Source organism: Platalea leucorodia (assembly GCF_965183815.1).
Source record: "Platalea leucorodia genome assembly, chromosome: 17".
NCBI classification, from domain to species: domain Eukaryota; kingdom Metazoa; phylum Chordata; class Aves; order Pelecaniformes; family Threskiornithidae; genus Platalea; species Platalea leucorodia.
Genome location: NC_138839.1, coordinates 7,891,715 through 7,911,475, shown reverse-complemented (window position 1 = coordinate 7,911,475; position 19,761 = coordinate 7,891,715). Strand labels below are relative to the sequence as shown.

General features: G+C 54.2%; 1 protein-coding gene across 1 annotated transcript in view; it reads left to right on the top strand.

Annotated features, from left to right (window-relative positions):
* Nucleotides 1-4,668: 4,668 nt before the first annotated feature.
* IGSF21 (immunoglobin superfamily member 21) overlaps nt 4,669-19,761 on the top strand; it is a gene marked incomplete at its 3' end in the record, with an annotated part of 41,497 nt that continues 26,404 nt past the window's right edge. Inside the window, exon 1 of the mRNA XM_082328747.1 lies at nt 4,669-4,768. Within this exon, the coding sequence (XP_082184873.1) occupies nt 4,705-4,768 (64 nt within the window). The 5' untranslated portion in view covers nt 4,669-4,704. The remainder of the gene's footprint in view (nt 4,769-19,761) is intronic.

Below are 19,761 nucleotides of genomic sequence, written 5' to 3'. Positions count from 1 at the left end.
ATACGCTAAAAATAAATGCAATGAGATTTTTTAACCAGGGAAACGGCGCTTTGGCTCCAGCTGCTTTGCTAAGAAAAACTTTTGGCAGGAATGCCAGAAAAACTGCGTTTTGGAAACATGGTTGTTTCATTTAACAATGGGTTTTTATTGTGGAAAAAGGGATGTTGCGGGTGGGAAAAGCCAGAGCTTGGGCTACTGTGGCGAAGGAAAATGTTTTGGGTTAAACGCGACGTGGTGGGTCATCCCATGGTGACGGTTTTTTGCTTTTTGACTGCTGGCGTTTCTATTTTTGATGGAAAACTGCTTGCGAGGAGAAAAATGGATGATTTGAAGTCAGGCACCTGTGACTTGATTTAATTTTGCCCCAGGTTTCAAGCGATGGAGGGATGCAGAGAGGGATGAACCGGGGTTTGGGAACGCTGTAGCAGGGTACGCTTTTCCATGGGGTAATTAGCCAAGGATAACGCTAATGGGAATGATCTGCGGCTAATTACCCCTTTGTGCCGCGGCCTCGCTAACGGGAAAGCGGATGGGAGAAGGAGAGGTTTTGCTCTTCGGGCAACGTGGGAAATCTCTCCTCTCCCTCGCGATGGCTTCGCAATAGGGACCGCGGGATGCGGCTGAGACCGGGCGCGGGGCTGCCAAGGGATGCTGATGTTCTCGGGGTGAATCGGTGTCGCTTTAGCTCGTAAGCAACAGAGCGTTGGAGATCGAGGACCAGAGATGAGCAGTCTCTGTGCCACTCTATCACACAAGTTCTTATTTCAGCTCTGAGCCAGTATTTTCCAGCACTAGGGATGGTGCAGGGTCCGGGCGTTAGGGACCGGCTGAGATCCTGACTGCGTTACATTGAGATTTCCCACCGACGGGGAAAATTTGGGTTATTCCAGGCTCGATGGGGACCTTCCCCACCAACTCGCTCTGCCCAGGAGCATCCCCCCAGTTGGGGATTCGCCCCGTTTTGGGAGGCGCTCAGCTCCCCGCGAAGGGCAGGGGGGAGCCGCCTGCTGCTCTTTGCCTGGTTCCTCATTAATCTTGATTACGGAGCCCTCGCGCCCAAGTTAATTTTCTTGTAGATGCATATCAGTCACGTAGCTGGGAATCTCTCAAAAGCTAATGAGGAATCACATCCTCGCCATGTTATTACTCGGCTAATTAGTACACGGGCTTCTTCTGGAAAGGTCAGGAAAGAGGAGCTGAGAAATTTCGCCTTTTGGAGCCTTTTTTTGTGCCGAATCGGGGTCACCGAGGACAGACAGAGGAGACTCGCCCACAATACTCTGCCCTGGATTTAAGCTGCTCCCGAAGGATGTCGGGGATGAGGCTTTGGACCTAGTTTTCCAGGCTGGATCTGTCCCTCGTGAGGATGGGAAGGACAGGAGAAAAACAGCTCCATCCCAAAATAGCGATTTTTTTTTTTAGGGTGTGAAGCCTGGAGGAAGCAATCCAGCCTTTTGCAATGGGATGGGGCTGCGAAGAAGCACTGGCTTATTAAAAAAATACGGAAGAACCGCCTTTACGGTCCAGATGGCTGCGTTTGGCCGGGAAAAGAGCATCACTCCCCATCGGCTCGGCTCATTTTATGCCTTTCCAGGGGACCGAAGCCCCCAGGGCTGTCAACCGAGTAGCTTTTACCAGCCGCTATATTCACACAAAATTAAAACCCAGGCAAAACCCAACCGAGCCAGACACCCAATACAAATGGCAATATTTTTATCCACCAATTTACATCGCTTACTGTCTCCTTCAATGTCCTGGGATCCAGCTGATGGCCCGCATGCTTCTCTCTGGGTTTCCCTGCGCTCAAATACTAAATCTGGAGGCTGCCAAAGATGCTTTGCCACGGGAAAACAAGTCCTGCTCTAAATGTTTCAGGATATTTAGTTTGTGCTTCTCCCCCTGGGTCGTCGCTTTTGCTCTGCGGGAAGGTTTTGCAGCGAAGACGCAGAGCTGGAGCTGCAAGGGGCTAAAATTCAGGTTGAAAAGGCATGGGATTTTTTTTTTTTTTTTAATTTTTATTTTGCAAGGAGATGGAGTGCAGCTATTAAACCTCCCTTTTCTCTGGACAACCTTTCGCCACTTCCCAGCCTAAAATCTTCACCTTTTTATGCGCCTCACCTATGGGTTACTGCGTCTGAGGGTGGAAAAAATTGCTCCGTGCACCTCCAAAGAAAAACAGTAATATTCCAAGTAATAGGCTTGGGACGGGAGTGCAAAAGGGGATGGGGAGGGAGGGAGCCAGGGGTTTGCGGCTCAGCACGACAAAGCAAGAAGGGGGAAAAAACCACATCTCGGTGGAGGCATCTGGGAGCAGCGGCTCTTACAGAAGCTGACAGCAGCATTTGGGTCAAAGCCGGGCTGTTAACCCGGCAGAGCGGCTTTAAAACAACGGCAGCGTGCTTGGCTTGGCTGAACTCGGTTTTACCTCGGGGCCGGCTAGTTAGGCTGAAGCTTTTTTAGGGTCTGCTGAGTTTGCTGGGATACGGCCCCGCGAGCGCCGGTTCTTCCTACCCTGGCTATTATATCCCTGGGAGAGTAAAGAAAAGGCGATGTCTCTCGAGGGTCTATCAAATCCATGATCAAATAAAGCGCGATTTGATTTCCAGACATCTCCATGCAAGAACGAACCATGGCTTTTCCCGGCGGATGAAAGGCAGAGGGAGAAGGGAGAGAAAATCCAGCTCACTCAAAGGAATTTCAGCAACTAATTGATTTTATTTAACATTTTTTCCTGCGCTGATCTACGCAGAGCCTGATTGCTTTCAGGAGGGTTATTTAAGAAACGAGCCGTAACCCGCTGGTTTCCATCAAACTGGTGTCACTGGTTGTGCTGAAGTCCCAGCACGGGGGCTGTTCCCCATCCCCATCCCAGAGAAACCTTTTGCCCGGGTGCTTTTTTTGCAAATATAAGCCCCAAAAGAGGATGCTGGGTTGGTTTTTTTCGCATGGGGCTGGCTTTGTGCAGCGTTGAGGGGCGTTGGTGTGATTTTTGGGAAGCGGTAGGGTTAAGCTGGGCTTGCGGGCTGTAAGAAAAGGTGTTGGGGAGACAGGGCGACCACACGGGAGCGGGAAAAAAAATCAAAAGCCATTGCAAAAAAAAGTTGATTTTGCAAAGAAAAGAGGTGTGTTTTGGGCAAGTGCTGCTTCTAGGGTGGAATAGCAACACAGAAAGAGGCCTCCAACCTCAAGGAAAAGCTTCCTCCAGCCCCCTAAGCTCTTCGCTGGCCGCGGCTGGCTGCCAGCCCCAGGCCATCCCGCTCCCTGCCCGGGCTCTTCCTAAATAACACTCGCCTCTTCCCTGCGTCCAGGCGCTAATTAAATCTGGGAGCTGGAGGAAAGCCAGGCCGCCCGCGGAGCAGGGCCGTGGAGGGGTGCGCACCCCGCCGGTGCGTGATTCGGGGGCACCGGGCGGCTCCGGGGCCGCATCCTGCTGCTGGGGGCTGCGGGAGAGGGGAACTGCGGAAGGAGCGGGGAGATGGAAACTGCTGCCCCGGGGCTCCCTCTGGCTACCTGTGCCTGCGCCCCCATCCCTGCCTGCGCCCCCATCCCTGCCTGCGCCCCCATCCCTGCCTGCGCCCCCACCCCTGCCTGCGCCCCCATCCCTGCCTGCACCCCCCATCCCTGCGTGCATCCTTCCCCCTGCCTGCGCCCCCATCCCTGCCTGTGCCCCCCATCCCTGCCTGCACCCCCCATCCCTGCGTGCATCCTTCCCCCTGCCTGCGCCCCCATCCCTGCCTGAGTCCCCCATCCCTGCCTGCGCCCTCCATCCCTGCCTGAGCCCCCCATCCCTGCCTGCACCCCCATCCCTGCCTGCACCCCCATCCCTGCCTGCGCCCCCCATCCCTGCCTGCGCCCCCATCCCTGCCTGAGTCCCCCATCCCTGCCTGCACCCCCATCCCTGCCTGCACCCGGCCCCCCTGCCTGCACCCCACATCTCTGCCTGCATCCCCCATTCCTCTCTGTGCCCCACATCCCTGTCTGCATCCCCCATCCCTGCCTGCATCCCTCCCCCTGCCTGCACCCCCATCCCTACCTGCATTCCACATCCCTGCCTGCATCCCGCCCCGCTGCCTGCACCCCACATCTTTGCCTGCCTCCCTCTCCCCTGCCTGCACCCCACATCCCTGCCTGCACCCAGCACCCTTCCTACGGCCCCCCCCGGACCGTGCCCCCTCCCCACATCGCCCTTCCCCCCCTGCACCCTCCAACACCCCTCGCATCCCTTTCTGCATCCCCCCGCGCCCCCCATACAACGCCCCCCATACACCGCGCACCCCCTCCATACACCGCTTCGGCCCCCCCCCCCATCCACCGCGCAACCCCTCCTGCCCCCCCCATCCCCTTCTCCCCCCTCCTCCTGCCCCCCCCATCCCCTTCTCCCCCCCTCCCGCCCCCCCCCATACCGCGCCCCCCCTCCAGCGCCCCCGCCCCTTCCAGCGCCTCCCGGGGGCCGGGCCGGGGCGGGCTCAGCCGCGGGGAGGGGGGGACCGGGGGCGGGCGGCCGCCAGCTTCGCTTCGCTCCCGCTGCCATAAATCGGCTTAGGGCGGCAGCGCGGAGGGCTCAGCGCTGGGTGAGGGCTGAGGGGCTGCGGGGGGGGGGTCAGGGAGCCGGGTTGAGCCCCCCCACCGCCATGCCCGCCTGCCCCCCGGGCAGGGGGCTGGGGCACCGGTGAGCCCCATGGGGCTGCCCCCCCCGCGGGCATCATGCGGACGATGAGATCCCTGCTCCTCTGCCTGCTGCTCTGGGACCTCCTCGACCTGGCGCTGGGTGAGTGGCATCCCCCCCCCGGGGACAAGGGACCCCCCCGAGGGACAAGGGACCCCCCCACGGCCGCTAAAATAATGGGGTGCCCACCTGCACCCCGCTCAGCATGCAGAGGCTCTGGCTTCCGCACCCGCCAACGCTCAGGGGGTGATGGGGGTGCTCCGGAGGGTGCAGGCACCCAGTTTGGACCCGGTAATAGGGCACCCGTTAAGAGGATACTGGTTTTGGAGCCGGTAATAGGGTACTTGCTAATGGAGCACCCGGTTTGGACCCGTTAATGGGGCACCCCCTAACAGGGTGCTGGTTTTGAACCCGTTAAGAGGGTGCTGGTGTTAATGGGGCAGCCGTTAACGGGGGACCCGTTAATATGGCAGCCGTAACAGGACCCGGTAATTGGGTACCGGTGTTGGGGGACAGAGCGAGAAGCGGGGGGATGCTCGTCCCTCACCCCTGAGCCAGCATCACTGGGGGGCACCCGAGGCCCCCTTCCCTGCTGCTCCGTACCGGGGCTCCGGCTGCGAGTCCCAGCCCTGCTCACTCCCTACAGCTCGCTCCATGAGCTACAGCTTTTTTTGGGGGGGTCACAGCACCCAAGGGGCACCTTGGGCATGCAGGGGGTGCCCCAAACCCCCTAGGTGGAGGGAGGGGTACCCAGTAGAGAGAAGCAGCCCCCCCAATCCCTGCCGTCCCAGGGGTTTGCAGCTGGCTGAGCTCCTAAATGAACATCTTGACTCCCCACTTCGCTCTGCAGCCGTTTTAATAAGAGCCCCCCCCAACCCCGTCCCCAAAAGCGGGGCTCTCAGGGGGTGCAAATTAACGGGGCAGGAAACTTTCCCCTCCTCGCATCCCGGAGGCTGAGGGGTAGCCGTGCAGTTTAATTTCTCGTGCATTTGAAGGCAATCTCCCTCTTCTTTCCCCCTTTTCCCCGCGCGTCCCCCTCCCCGCACCCCCCCAAATCACCCGCTGCGGGGTCTCAGGTGGCCGCTCTTTAATGAGCACAGCCAGACCCAGCTGCTCTCCGGGGGCCGAGAGGCTTTGCCGAGCGCTGGGTGACGGAGGAACGAGCAGAGCTTGCTCGATATCTCCTTTTTTTTTTATTTATTTATAATGTACTTTTTCCTCGCCGGAAAGCCGCCGTCAGCTGCTGCAGGGTGCGGGGAGGGGGAGCGGCGGCCGCGCTCTGCGGGGTTGAGCGGGGAGAGGTTGACACAAAGGAGTCGATTCTTCCCCGGCATCGTGAGCAGCTCCAAAATCATCCCTTGGGGAGCGGGGACCGCTGAGGTTAGCCAGAGCCCGGCTTGGATTTGGCTGAACCGGGGGTGGGAAGGCATCGTGCATCTCCTGCGTCCCTCTTTGCTGGCCCCCGATGGGTTTTATGTGCTGCCAGGCTGCGGCTGCTGCTCCTTTCCCCCTTCCCCGGTTTGCTCCGTGCATCCCGAGCATCCCGCCGGCATCGTGCCGCCGAACAGCATGCGGTCGATAACAAAATCTGTGCTGCTCAGGGCAGGGGGGAAACTTGTGCCAAATCCAGTCCTGCCTCCCACCTGGATCTCCTCTCCACCTCTACTGTGGTTTTAAGGTCACGGGTAGATAATTTTCAAGGAACAATGCATCCCCCCGGCTTTTCCCCAGCGGCAAGCTGTCCGTCACCGGCCAATGAATCATTTTTCCTTCCTTTCTCTTATTTTTTATCGCTGCAAATTGGACGATTGCTCTTCCGCTGCTGATTTGTGAGAGTGGGCGAGCGGTATGGAGAAATCTGCGTTTAAAATGTGTATTTTAGAAGGAGAAAAGAAAAAGAGGTAAAAGTTGGTTTGCGGTGGGTCTAGAGGAAGCCGGCGGCGCCGGAGGGGTTGTGGGTTATAAGGCGGTGGCAGGAGGAGGATCCCGGCGTTCGGCAGGGTCTCGCGGGCAGGTTCGACGGGCAGCGCTTGGGTTTGGACATCCACAAGCTGGGTTTTGGCTCTTAAAACCACGCTGAGACTTTGCTGCTTTCCTATATCCTGAGGATCAGCTGCGTTAAGTATCTCCTAGCCCTCGGTGGAGAAATGCTGTCCCAAAAAAGCCAGTTTGCGCTCTGCGTTTTCAGCAAACGGCTAAAAATGGTTGCAAAAAGCCTGGGTTTGGGATGGGTGCGCCCAGCCTGACGCCTCCCTTTGCTCCGGGCAGCGGGATGCTGCGGAGGCCAGGCGCTGCTCCCGAAATTCGGCGGGCAGATGGCTTTGCCGTGGCTGACGGCATCCTTGGCTGGAGCTGCCGGCGTTGTGGCGGCGAGGGAGGACGTGCCCGCAGAGGTCCGTCCCCTCCCCATCCCGGCGCTTCGCTTGCAAGGGGTCGAGCAGGATCCGGCCCCGTCGCCCGGGAAGATGCAGGGGGGCACGTGCCCAAGACGCAAACTCCCACTGCTCTTCCCTACAAGCATATTTGCCCTCAGCGTCTGCCATATGCCGCCGAAGCCATTTTTTGGGGGAATCTCGCCTATTTTTATTGTCGCCTTATATATCACACGGTGCTGGCTTGGCGGGCAGCTGCCCCCATCGCTGCCGCATCCAGGAGGAGCAACAAGGTCCCGCTGCCGGCACGGAGGAGAGCGCCGGGGATCCATCAGAAGCGCTTCCCATCCTGCAAAACATCTGTGCCTTTGTGGGAGCATTTTGGGGGTTTCCATCCATCACCTCGTAATGAAATGCCCTTTTATTCACCCGAACGAAGCTGCTTGCTTGCTTCCTCGCTGCGCGGTAGGTCGGCTGGATCCTTCCCGATGCGTTATACATCCCTCCGGGGAGCATCACCCCTTGTAATACGGCTTTTTTCCTTATAACAAGCTCAATCTCTCCCCTTGGCCAAAAAAAGCTGCCTAGGGCCGGGCTAAGTGGGTTAAGGAGCCGTCAAGATGAAAAAACGAGGGCACGCGGAGGAGGCGAGCGGCTGGACCACGGATAATGATGGAGCCGTAGCCCCAGGGCCCCTCCGGTTTTGGAAAGCCCCATCTGCAAGCAGGGCGATGGCTTCTTGGCATCACCAAAATCCGAGCTGGCTGATTAGCCCGCGCTCAGCTTGTCGCCTGAAATATGTTCCCGTAAAATGTTCATCGGGGTTTGTTTTACAGCCGTGTAAAATCAGAGCTGTGTTTTGCAAACATGAAAGGGAGGGCTAAATATGTCGAGTTTTGATCTCGGTGAGATATTTATATAGTCCTTATCTGAGTGGCTTGCTTTAGCTTCTGTATTCTCTCTCGTGGCACCTCCTGCGATGGGAAAAAGGGGAAAATTCAAGTGTAGCTCCTTATTTGAATCTGCTTATGGGTTTTCTGGGCTTTGCCCCAAAAGGGCAGGTTTGCTGGGGCTGGGGTTTGCAGGGACCTGTCCTTAGGGATATGCCTATGCTGCTTCTCCAAGCCAAAAACCCGCTTGGAAAAATCTCTTTACAGTTACCATTTTTATCAGCAAGCTGAATTTCTCCCCCCTCTCCTTTCCCAGGGACCCGCCGAGGCTTTTCCTCGCAGGGATTTTCCCAGCTTGCATGCAACCTCTGGGGCAGCTCCTCCTTGCAAGCCTGGAAAAGCTCATTTTGCTCCTTTCCGTAGGAAAATAACAGCGTGCGGCTTTTGCCGGGGCGATGGGAGCCACCTGCTCGCGTCTCTGCCGAGCTTATTTAAAGAAAAGAGGTGTTGGGTGGGAGTTTGCGTGCTGGGGGGGCGAGGGGAAAGGAGGAGCATCCTCTGCGCCACGTGGGACCAAAACCTGCTCTAATGCACCTGCAAATGCACGGCACTGACCTGGAAAGCCGTCCCACTCTCCCTCCGTCCTTTTCTACTCATGCTTTTCCCCGGCAAATCTTGCATTCAGCTCAGGGTCATCTCTTTTTAAATCCTTTCCTGCTATTTCTATGAAGTCTGCGTTTCCACGAAGCCTGTGCTTTGCTCTCTGGGTAAATCCAGGCCACGCAGGCGGCCGAAGCCCCTTCTGAAAATCCTCCTAACCATGCTAATTGCCCTTCCCCAATTAGCCCAATTTTTCTCTTCCCACCAGCTGCGTTTTGTAGCAGTTTAGAGCTGCCAGTTTGAATCCAGAGCTCTTTCAAAAGCTTTAACACAGGCAAGGATCTTCCCTTCGCCTTGTACCTTTCCCAGCTAATAAGCATCTTCGGGGTGCGGAGATATTCCAGGCTTCATTTCTCTGCAGAAACCCTCATGCATTAAATCGTGGCTGGTCCCTGCCTGCCCCTGAGCGTTTCTGAAGCTCCTCCATAAGTCAGAGCTCAGTTTTGGGGGTATTTACCTCCCAAATTCCCTTGATATTAGTAGCACCCCTAAAAAAAGCCTAGGGATGCTGTAGGGTTTGCGTTGGGGATGTTGGTCCCTTCTCTGCTGAAATAAGGACTTGGGTTACAGGTCCTGGTTTGGCTTCTAAGAGCCTGGAGCTAAGCAGCCCCCACTAAACGCAAGGTGCTATATGCTGCGTCCTAAATGCAAGGTGCTACGTGCTAAATGCGATGTGCTAAACGCAAGATGCTCCATACTATATGCTAAATGCTCTATGCAACGGGCTAAATGCTGTATGCGTCGCAGCCCTCGCGTATGCCCTGCGGCCTGGTGCCTGCAAGCGCTTCCAGGCAAGGTCTGCCCTGGCGTTGGTTGCATCCAGGCTTGAGCGACGTGGAAAAGCAGCTCAGCTCCTGCATCGATGGGTTTTTATGGAGCGTCCGGACGTGGCCTTAACCACGCTCTCGCAAGCCTCCCCTTCCCATGGAGGCGTTTCAGGGCTTCACGTGCCCCGCCTGCCTTTGATTTTTTTTCCAGTTGTCATTGCAGAAATAGTCTTTTCTGTCAGAAAATCCTTGACTGGCAATGCTTGACCGGTGCTCGCCTGGCTCCTTTTGCCAAGTGCTTTAAGATCTGCTGATGAAAAGCTCTCCACAGCGTCGGGACAAGAGCAGGTTTTATTTAATCCAGATGTGCTAATGGCTTGGGAATTAGGCTGAGACAGGGGCAAGGATTATGCTAAGGCTCCTGCAGCACTTGCTAAGGAAAAAGCCTTCCAGGGAGGTGGGGATGGAGCCGAAACCTCTCCCCAGCAAGGATGGAGGTGGCCAGGACCTGCCTGGGACCACATACAGGGAGGACGAAGCATCACCCCCTTGGGACCTGCTGGTGATGGGATATCCTCGGTGCTTTGGTTTTTTTCCTTATTTTCAAAGAGAAAACCTTAATTTCAGGTTGCGGAGTCAGTCAGACATTGGCGGAGAGGAAAATCAAGGGAAGGAGCCCTCAAATCCCTATTTTTTGGAGGCAGGAGGTGCAGCTCTCGCCTTCCAAACTTCCCGGCTCGTAAATCCCGCTGCAAAGAGCCGAGCGGAAGGATGCAGCTGATGTGGTTGGGTTTGTTCCCTTGCCAAGCTGCTCTCTTTGCCCTTTTGTTTGCTTTCTGCTGAGGCACTTGGAGTACTGATGGGCTTGTTTTTAACTAATGACTGGCGCTCACATTATCTCTCCCCCACATTATCTCCTTCCCACTTTTCCGTCTCCTTCCTAAAATAAACCGTCAATCACGGGCTTGTTTTCAGCGCTGTTGGGGATGGGATTTGCTGCGCGAGGGCCAAGGGCAGGAGGGCTCATAGCAAAGTGCAGGCACGATAACCCACCGCTGTGGTTCCCTCTATGGATTTATTATATAAAATTAGGATTTTAGGGTCTGCAGAGCCATTTGGACCGGGGAAAGGTGCGTGCCCGGCTTGTTTTCACTCTCAGCTGGCTGAGAAATGGGGTTCATCCCCCTAAACACTGCATCAGAGCCCTCTCCGACGTTCTCATCTAGTGGGGTGACCCCGAGCCCTTTTGGGGTGACCCGGCTTGCTGCGTCCCTGCGATCTCGCAGGGTTAACACCTGGGGTACGCGTGTGTTTGCAGCAGAAACCAGTGCTGGAGCTGGTCCTTTGAAATGCAATTAGTGCTTGTATTAGCTAGAGGCAAAACTATCATTAATAGGGTCCTGACAGCCCCAGCGAGGGAGGTTTGTAGCAGGGAAGGAGGTTTTTCCAGCACTGGGCTGAATCCACAGCAAAGCCCTGATTGCTGGAGCCTGCCCGGAGGGGAGTTTGGCTGCTGGCTTCGCAGGGGTTTTAGCCTTTGACTCCAAGGAGGTTTGGGGAACATCAGGAAAAACCACATTTCCCAGCGGAGGGGCGGTGCAACCCAATGGAAAGGCGACGTGGTGGTGGAAACGTAGCATTGCCAAGCCCTTCCCCACCTCCAGACCACACATTTCATCTCTTCTGGTGCCAGGAGCGCATCTCCATCTGTAAAACCCTTCTTGGCTGAAAGACTGGGTGTCTTGGAGGCATTGCAAAACAGAGCAGGGGAGGCAGGGATTTAATTCCTCTCCTGCCCAAACCTCTGTATAATTTCCCATTTATATAATGCCTTCAACAATGTTCTTCGGAGGGGAGGGCGAAGGGGATTAGCAGCAGTTATTCCAGCCCTGCTCCTCCTCCCTGTGCTTGTAGATAAATCCTGGTGCTGCATCCTATCTACGCAGGACAGGGAAAATGGGAGCTGGAGACCCCTCTGCCGGGATGCGCCTGCTTTGCACGGGTATTTCTACCTATTTGTTCCCTTGCAAAGGGATCTGCAGCGACGGGGATGGGCTGGAGCGACGCAGAGATGCTCCGTGATGGGGGTTTGGTTCTCCCCAAGGGAGCAAAGTGATGGGTGGGAGGCAGGGTGATGGGGGGAACGTGGTGAGTGGCACGCGGGTTCACTCCTAGGTGGTCTGCTATCCGTGGAAATGCTTTTTTCGGGGATGGGTTTCATGGATAACCCTGGATTTGCTGGTAGCAATGCTGCTTTTGATGGTGCTCCTGCTGGGGAGGATGCCCGGCTGGTCCCCACGGTGTGTTTTGCTCCTGGTGCTGGTAATACTTGAAAAGAGGAAGATGATGAAAGGGGTGATTTTGGCTGGCAGTTGTCATCGTCACAGGTGCTAAGCGATGGCTTTGGCAGCCACTGGCTCCTCGCAGCAGGGCTGAGATGGACCATAACAGCAGGAGGGGGGGAAAAAGGCTCCAGCTGAGCAGGTATCACCAAAAGCACCAGGATCACCCCAGTTTTGAGGTGGGGGGGATATGGGTGAGCTGAGCTCCCTGTACCCTGGTGAGCCCTCTTGTAGAGATGAGCACCTTCTTCATCACAAGTTGTCTGTTGGCTGCGTCTTTCCTTCTGCAAAAAAAAAAAATAATAATCCTTGGTTTGGTTGGAAATGGTCTGGAAGGGGATTTTAATGGCCAAGTGATTTAGGTTTCCATCCCAGCTTCGCGTCTCCAGAGAGCAGGGTTCAAAGCTTGGCTCTAAGGCGCACTCAGGAAGATTTCCAGCCTGAATTCAGGCAGTTCCTTGATGTACCATGATCTAAGATACTTTTTCTGCTCCATCAAGTATCTTTCTCGTATTGTAATTCCATAAAAGCCTCATTCCCTGCAGATTTAGCTTCTGCACAAGCTGTTAGAAGAAGGGGACCACACGTACAGGCTTTGCCATCTTACCCCCATGCCCCGCTTGCCGCACCGAGAGCATCCCAAGAGCCGGGGGTTGAATTTGGCTGGTTTTCTTGCTTTTCTCCTAAAGATATACCTTGCATCGCAGAAAGATGTGGTGACTCAGAGTGGGGTGGGAGGATTTGGGCAACTTTGCCTTGCCCAGCACCCCAAAATATATACAGCAAGCTGCTGAGGAGCGGGGTTTTTTCCATGTAGGATGAATAACAGGCTAGATGTGCTGATGGAGAAGCACTACATAATGGGTAGATATTGCTCCAGACGGGATGCAAAAGATGTATCACCAGCAGGAATAAGGCTGGGTGATAACGCTGCTGGTTCGGCTTCCAGACAGACCATCATTCATGGAGAAAAATCTCCAGCGCTTTGTCTCCGCTTGGACCATCTTCCCCTTGCAATTTGATAATGAGATATTTTCCATAAGTGCTGGCCGAGGTGGCTCTTTTTAAGCTATATTTGCATCTTGTTGCGTTATTCTGGCTTTTTTTTTTTTTTTTTTTTTGCTTCTCTAAGGAAGTTCTTTGCAAGCAGTTGATGTATGCAAACTGGCTGGAGATAGTTGGGTTTCCTCCTGACGGAGAGTGAATTTACGCCGCTGTAATTATAGCAGCGGCGTGGGAGCGCAGGCGAGCCTAGTTTCCAAATTAAACCCTTCTACTCCTAGAACTGTGTCTTTAATATTTTATTTTAGAGCGGGAAACCACATCTGGGTGACTTCACGGTGGGAAATGATTTGGAGGGGAGAGGATTTGGGCACTTGGATGTGAGGGATGCTCGTGCCTCTGGGTTTGTTTGCATGGACCACCCTCCTCTGCCTCTGATCTGCTAAAAGCTCGCTGCCACGAGAAAACAACCCGGCTCTTTAAAATTGAAAGGGCTTATTTAAACAATGTTATCTCTCTGGCGAAGGGAGAGAGCATATTGAATGGTTATATTTAGTGCCGGGTGTAGGACAAAGCAGATGCAGAGAGATTTTTAACGCGAGAATGTTAATCACTTACGCCACACCGCCTCGGAGACGTATATACATATATATATTTTTATATATACGCAACACACGTGCTCAGACACCTGTGTACTCACTGAGGATGAGGATGGGAGTTGAACATCCCTCGATTTGCTTTTTGACCTTTCTCCACCCCGGAAAGCCCATGGCGGTGGGGCGAAGCAGTGCGGCTCTGGGATCCCCCAAAATACACAGCAGGAGGGATGCGCTTTGGCTGTATGGGGGTGTGTACAGCCCCCCACCTTTCTGTCCCCCAAAATGGGGTAAGGATGGAAAGGAGAACACTTACAGGCTTGCAAATGGGCTGTTTAACCACCCCAGCAGTGCTCTCCACCCCGGCAAGCTGCGAGGAAAGCCTACCGCATTACCCAGCCTCTATTACCCACCCTCGCGGGAGCACTGAATTAAAGGAAATATTTTATGATCCTACGCTTCGTTATGTTTTATTAAAAGCAGAGCATCAGCCTCCCCTGCCACATTCATCAGATCAGAGGCTCTGCTGGGTTTTTTTTTCCCTCCCTCCCAAGCTCTTGCTGCCGTCGCTGTTGTTCCCAAAGCATCCGACTGCTTGGCTTGGCTGTAGGGCCAGGCCAGGGTCTCCTGGCAGAGGAGGAAAATATGCAACGGGGTGAAAAATGGAGCTGTTTGGTTTATCTGAGGATGCTTCATACCCAAACAGGCTTGGGGATGTGAAGTCACGATGCAGGAATAGGGTTGGATGTGGGAAAGGAGTCACAGGCAGATGTCACCCCATGGAGGGATTTGAGTCATGGATGGAGATGAGCACATCTGTATGAACAGATGCTTGGAAAAGCCTTCCCCTGTTTTTCATCTTTGCTCCATCGCAGGGCGATCAAGCCCAGGCTGGGAGGACCTCCGGGATGTCACCATTTTGGGGGAAAAGACCCAAAAAAATGCCAACATCCCCTCTGCAGAAGTAAAGTAGCGAGCAGGGCTGGGAGTTTGCTATGTCAGCCTTTGAGATCAGCAGCAAAAAGCCAGACAAATATTGATAGCTGGGCATATCTGGAAGCATTTGGGAGACAGAAAGGTATTAATTAGCGGTTATTTCTCAATGGTGTGGAGATGGATAGGGATTAAGGTAACAGCCATGTGCATCCTCTCCGTGAGAGCGGAGAAGTAACGGTAAATCAGCGTTATGAATCGGTGCTGTAAGAGGGAGATATGTTTTAATCTTATTAGCGGCACAGCATTACTGAGAGAGCAAAGGGATTATTAATCACGGAGCGTAAATCGGGGAGAAGAGGGTAGCTTCAAATTAGCAATCTTGCTTTGTAGAGCAAGCGCTGAGGGGGATAGTGGAGATGGAGGAGAAAAGGCAGTGGCTGGAGGCTGCGTCTGGGGGGAGGCACCGAGGGAAAGGGCAAAAAGCCCGTGCCAGGGGGTGAGGGGGAGGTTGGGATGTGGCCGCCCCTCACCTTGGCCAAATTGGTGCCTGGGAGAGGTGTCTCTGGGCCAGTGCCAAAGCCTGTAGCTGGAAATCCCTGTAGGTTGTGTCTGTTATAATGTAGGGTATGCAGGTGTCTGTCCCATCAACCGAACCCTCTGTCTCTCCCTCCCTCCATCCCTCTGTTGCTCTCTCCCTCCCTCCCTCCCTCCCTCCATCCTTGTATTCTTCCCTCCATCCCTTCCATCATCCCTTCATTCATCCCTTCCTTCATCCCTCTATCCCTCTATTCTTCGGTCTATCCCTTCCTTCATCCCTCCCTCTATCCCTCTAATCCTCCATCCCTTCCTTCATCTCTCCGTCCCTTCCTCCGTCCCTTCCTCCGTCCCTTCCTCCATCCCTTCCTCTGTCCCTTCCTCCATCTCTCCATCCCTCTCTCCATCCCTTTCCCCCACATACAACCAGTAGAAGACACTGGCTGCCTCCGGAGCGCTCCCCGTGCGAGCCCAGAGGGTTTTGCAGCAGTGGAGGAAAGGAGCAGGTGGCTTTGACTGCTTTTAGCACCCAACTCAGCTAACGACAGGGCTGACCTGGCTGCCCCAGGCTCCCCCAAGGTCATTTTGGGGGTAAAAAGCTGCACATCACTCCCTAAGTTGCAAAAAAAAAAAAAAAGTGGATTTTGTAGCACTTGGGACTTCTGTCTAGCACCAGGCTTTATTTTCCCCCTTCCTCTGCCTGAGGTTGTGCCTTTGGAGAAGTTGTTCAGAAGGAAAATGGCAAAAAAAAAAATTAATAATAATAATAATAATCCCTTTCCAGTTACTTGGTGCAGGAATCGATGGCACAGGCAGAGATCGCTCACGGCAGACACCCAGGGAGGGAGGGGGAGAATCGATGGCTGCCTGTTTGTCACCAATCAGAAATATGGACTAATTGGATTTCCTGCAAATAGAGAAATAAATAAGCAAATTCATCATCTGGGTCATGGTCACCTACTTCTCCTGGGCTACTTTGGCCACCTTGGCACAGCAAAACCCCACCGGCGCCTTGCTGGGACTCTTAACTTGGTGGGAAACTCGACGGCAGCATCTAAACCTAAGTCCTTATACTTGTTCTTTGGTGAGATTAATTATTTTTCCCCCTTCTGCCCACCCCAAGCCTATGTATCTCCCACTAAAGCTGGAAGAAGACACGGTTTAGGGGAGGATTGTGGAATTTCAAATGGGAAAACTCAAAACTGCGCTTATTTTTCCAAGGAGTAGCATCTCTAATAACCCCTCACTGTTACTCCGTAATGGGAGTTTTGCTGGATCTCAGATGGGTTTGCAAGGGGGAAAGCAAGACCCTTTACAAGTGGGGAAACTGAGGCACGGAGCGGGACTCGCTCCAAAAGGCATCCTTCAAGCAGCCTCCTGCTGCTTCCAGCTCTGCTTATTAGCTCTGGCTGGGATTATGCTCCAGCCTAGATTAACGCCATGAGCCGTGGTTTCAAATAATTAATTCCCGGTGTCGTAATCCTCACCCCGATGGAGCAGCGGCAAAGCCATCGGCTGCTGCCGGCAGGTCCCTCCCCAGTTCGCCCAAGAAGTGGATCGGGCTCTGCCAGGACCTCAGCATCTTTTTTCCCAGGTTTCAACATCTGTATCTAATCCATCAGCTTTGGTTTGGGGCTCTAACAAACAAGGCTGGGTACAAATAATTTGCTTGCTTACCCCTGAATTGCATGTCCGGGATGGTTTTTGCTCCGCGGCGCTTTCGGCGCTTGGTGGAAATGAGACCCTTGATCCCAGGTGAGGTTTTCCATAATCCCTCGTGCTCGGGGGCAGCATCCAGATGTTGCATCTTCCTGATGCCAACACAGGGAGAGATGCCAGAAGGGATCTGGCTGATGGAGAACAGGACGCACAGAGAAAACTTCCTACCCTGGTACCGCCCTCGGATTACTGTCCTTTATTGATTTTTCAGGTAGGCAGCAATGAAGTTGCAACAAGAAGTCTGAGGGCAATCAAGAGAGACTTCAGGGCCTTGGGACGACTGGTTAAGGGATCGGGAGCACAAGTAGGGTTCTCTTCTATCCTCGTCGCAGGGAACGATGAGGGAAGGCACAGGGAGAGCCAGCAGATCAATACCTGGCTCCAAGCCTGGTGTCACCGGCAGAATTTTGGGTTTTTTGATCATGGGTCAGTCTACATGACACCAGGCCTGCTGGTGACAGACGGGGTACACCTATCTCAAAGTGGGAAAAGGATCTTTGCACAGGAGTTAGCAGGGCTCACTGAAAGAGCTTTAAACTAGATTTGAAGGGGGAAAGGGATAAAACCAGGCTTACTAGAGATAAGCCTGTGGACAGCATGCTGATGTTTGAGGGATGGCATGCTAGCAAGGTCCTTCGGTCTGCCGTCTCAGTGGAGGTAGGGGATGGAGATCCATGCGGCAGCAAAGACGCAAGGGTTATGGATGTGTTGGAAACCACGGAAGCACCTGAGAATGGTCACGTAGGAATCAATGTTTCTCCCCCCAAAAAGGCGGCGGGATCAACAGCCCAACTGAAGTGCATCTACACCAATGCACACAGCATGGGCAACAAACAGGAGGAGCTGGAAGCCATTGTGCAGCTGGAAAACTATGATATAGTTGCCATCATGGTGCGAGTCTGTTATAGACCACCCAACCAGGATGAAGAGGCAGAAGAAATATTCTGTAAGCAGCTGGGAGAAGTCTCGCGATCACCAACCCTTGTTCTCGTGGGGGACTTCAACTTACCAGATGTCTGCTGGAAATACAACACGGTGGAGAGGAAGCAGTCCAGGAGGTCCCTGGAGCGTGTGGAAGAGACCTTGTTGACACAGCTGGTGAGGAAGCCAACGAGGGAAGGCGCCCGCTGGACCTGTTGTTTGCGAACAGAGAAGGCCTGGTGGGTGATGTGATGGTTGGAGGCTGTCTTGGGCATAGCGATCATGAAATGATAGAGTTTTTGATTCTTGGAGAAGTAAGGAGCAGGGTCAGCAGAACTGCTACCCTGGACTTCTGGAGGGCAGACTTTGGCCTGTTCAGGAGCCTGGTTGACAGAGTCCCTTGGGAGGCAGCCCTGAAGGGCAGAGGGGTCCAGGAAGGTTGGGCGTCCCTCAAGAAGGAAATCTTGCAGGTGCAGGCCATCCCCATGTGCCGAAAGACGAGCCAGTGGGGGAGAAGACCGGCCTGGCTGAACAGAGAGTTTTGGCTGGAACTCAGGAAAAAAAGGAGAGTTTATGATCTTTGGAAGAAAGGGCAGGCAACTCAGGAGGACTACAAGGATGTTGTGAGGTGATGCAGGGAGAAAATTAGAAGGGCCAAAGCCCAGCTAGAAGTTAATCTGGCTACTGCCATAAAAGACAAGAAAAAATGTTTTTTATAAATACCTTAGCAACAAAAGGAGGGCTAAGGAGAATCTTCATCCTTTCTGGGATGCGGGGGGAAACACAGTGACAAAGGATGAGGAAAAGGCTGAGGTACTTAATGCCTTCTTTGCCTCAGTCTTTAATAGTCAGACCAGTTGTTCTGGGGGTACCCAGCCCCCTGAGCTGGAAGACGGACAGGGAGCAGAATGAAGACCCCATAATCCAGGGGGAAATGGTCAGCGACCTGCTGCACCACGTAGACACCCACAGGTCTACGGGGCCAGATGGGATCCACCCAAGGGCACGGAGGGAGCTGGCGGAGGTGCTCACCAAGCCGCTCTCCATCACCTATCAGCAGTCCTGGCCGACCGGGGAGGTCCCAGTCAACTGGAGGTTAGCAAATGTGACACCCATCTACAAGAAGGGTCGGAAGGAGAATCCGGGGAGCTACAGGCCTGTCAGCCTGACCTCGGTGCCGGGGAAGGTCATGGAGCAGATGATCCTGAGCGCCGTCACGCATGCATTCACGCTGGGGCAGGGGCTGGAGCACAAGGCTGGGGAGGAGCGGCTGGGGGAGCTGGGGGGGCTCAGCCTGGAGAAGAGGAGGCTGGAGCCGGGGGGGTTGGGCTCTTCTCCCCAGTAACAAGCAATGGGACGAGAGGGAACGGCCTCAAGCTGCGCCAGGGCAGGGTTGGGTTGGGTATTAGGAAAAACTCCTTCACGGAAAGGGCTGTCAGGCCCTGGCCCAGGCTGCCCAGGGCAGGGGCTGAGTCCCCATCCCTGGAGGGATTTAAAAGACAGGTAGATGGTTTAGTGGTGGACTTGGCAGTGCTGGGTTAACGGTTGGACTTGATGGTCTTAAAGGTCTTTTCCAGCCTAAGCGATTCTATGAATCTCTTCTGTGTCAGGATGGAAAGCCGAGCCTGTTGATGGAAAAGAGGGTCTGGGCATTTGCTGATGGGGAAAAAAACCCGTTTCCAATCCTTTGCAGCACAGGATTACAATATGGTATCTCCTTCTCCTGCCACACTTAATTCCAGATTAAACCCCACATCTGCACTGGAGGGGGGGTGTTGCTGGAGATTAGCAGATCCCGCTGCCCTCGCCATGATGCCGCTTGATTAAAAATAATGAAAAAGCAGAGTAGGTGTGAATTTTTAGCATGCACAAGCCCTGGGGTGGCTGCTAAGGTTGCAGGGTACCTGGGCATCCTGGCCCCAAGCATTAACCCACATCGTGCCCAGGCGTTGGGGACGTATCATGCTCTATTGCAAGGTTTTTGGGGGGATGCTGCACCGTCCGTTGAATTGAATTCGATGGCTGGCGATCACTCCTGCTCTGCAACGGTGGGATTGTAGGAAAATTTCTCATCCGGCGAGCTTGGGATTTGCTGGGGAAAGACAAGACCCTGCTGCAACTCTCCATGGAAATACCTGCAATTACTGTGCTTGGAGGAGTGGTCCACAGTGCAGCATGGGGGAGAGCTGGTAAAGCGATAACAGGGTAAAATAAGAAAGAATTGGGGGGTTTTAGCAGGTCTTGAGGTTAATTAGGACCTGCAATGAGGAGCTATTAGGAAAAGGAGAAAGCAAATCTCTCCTGGGAGTTATTAGCAGAAGTGGTGTGCAGGAGGGAATTATTCCTCTGCAGTTGA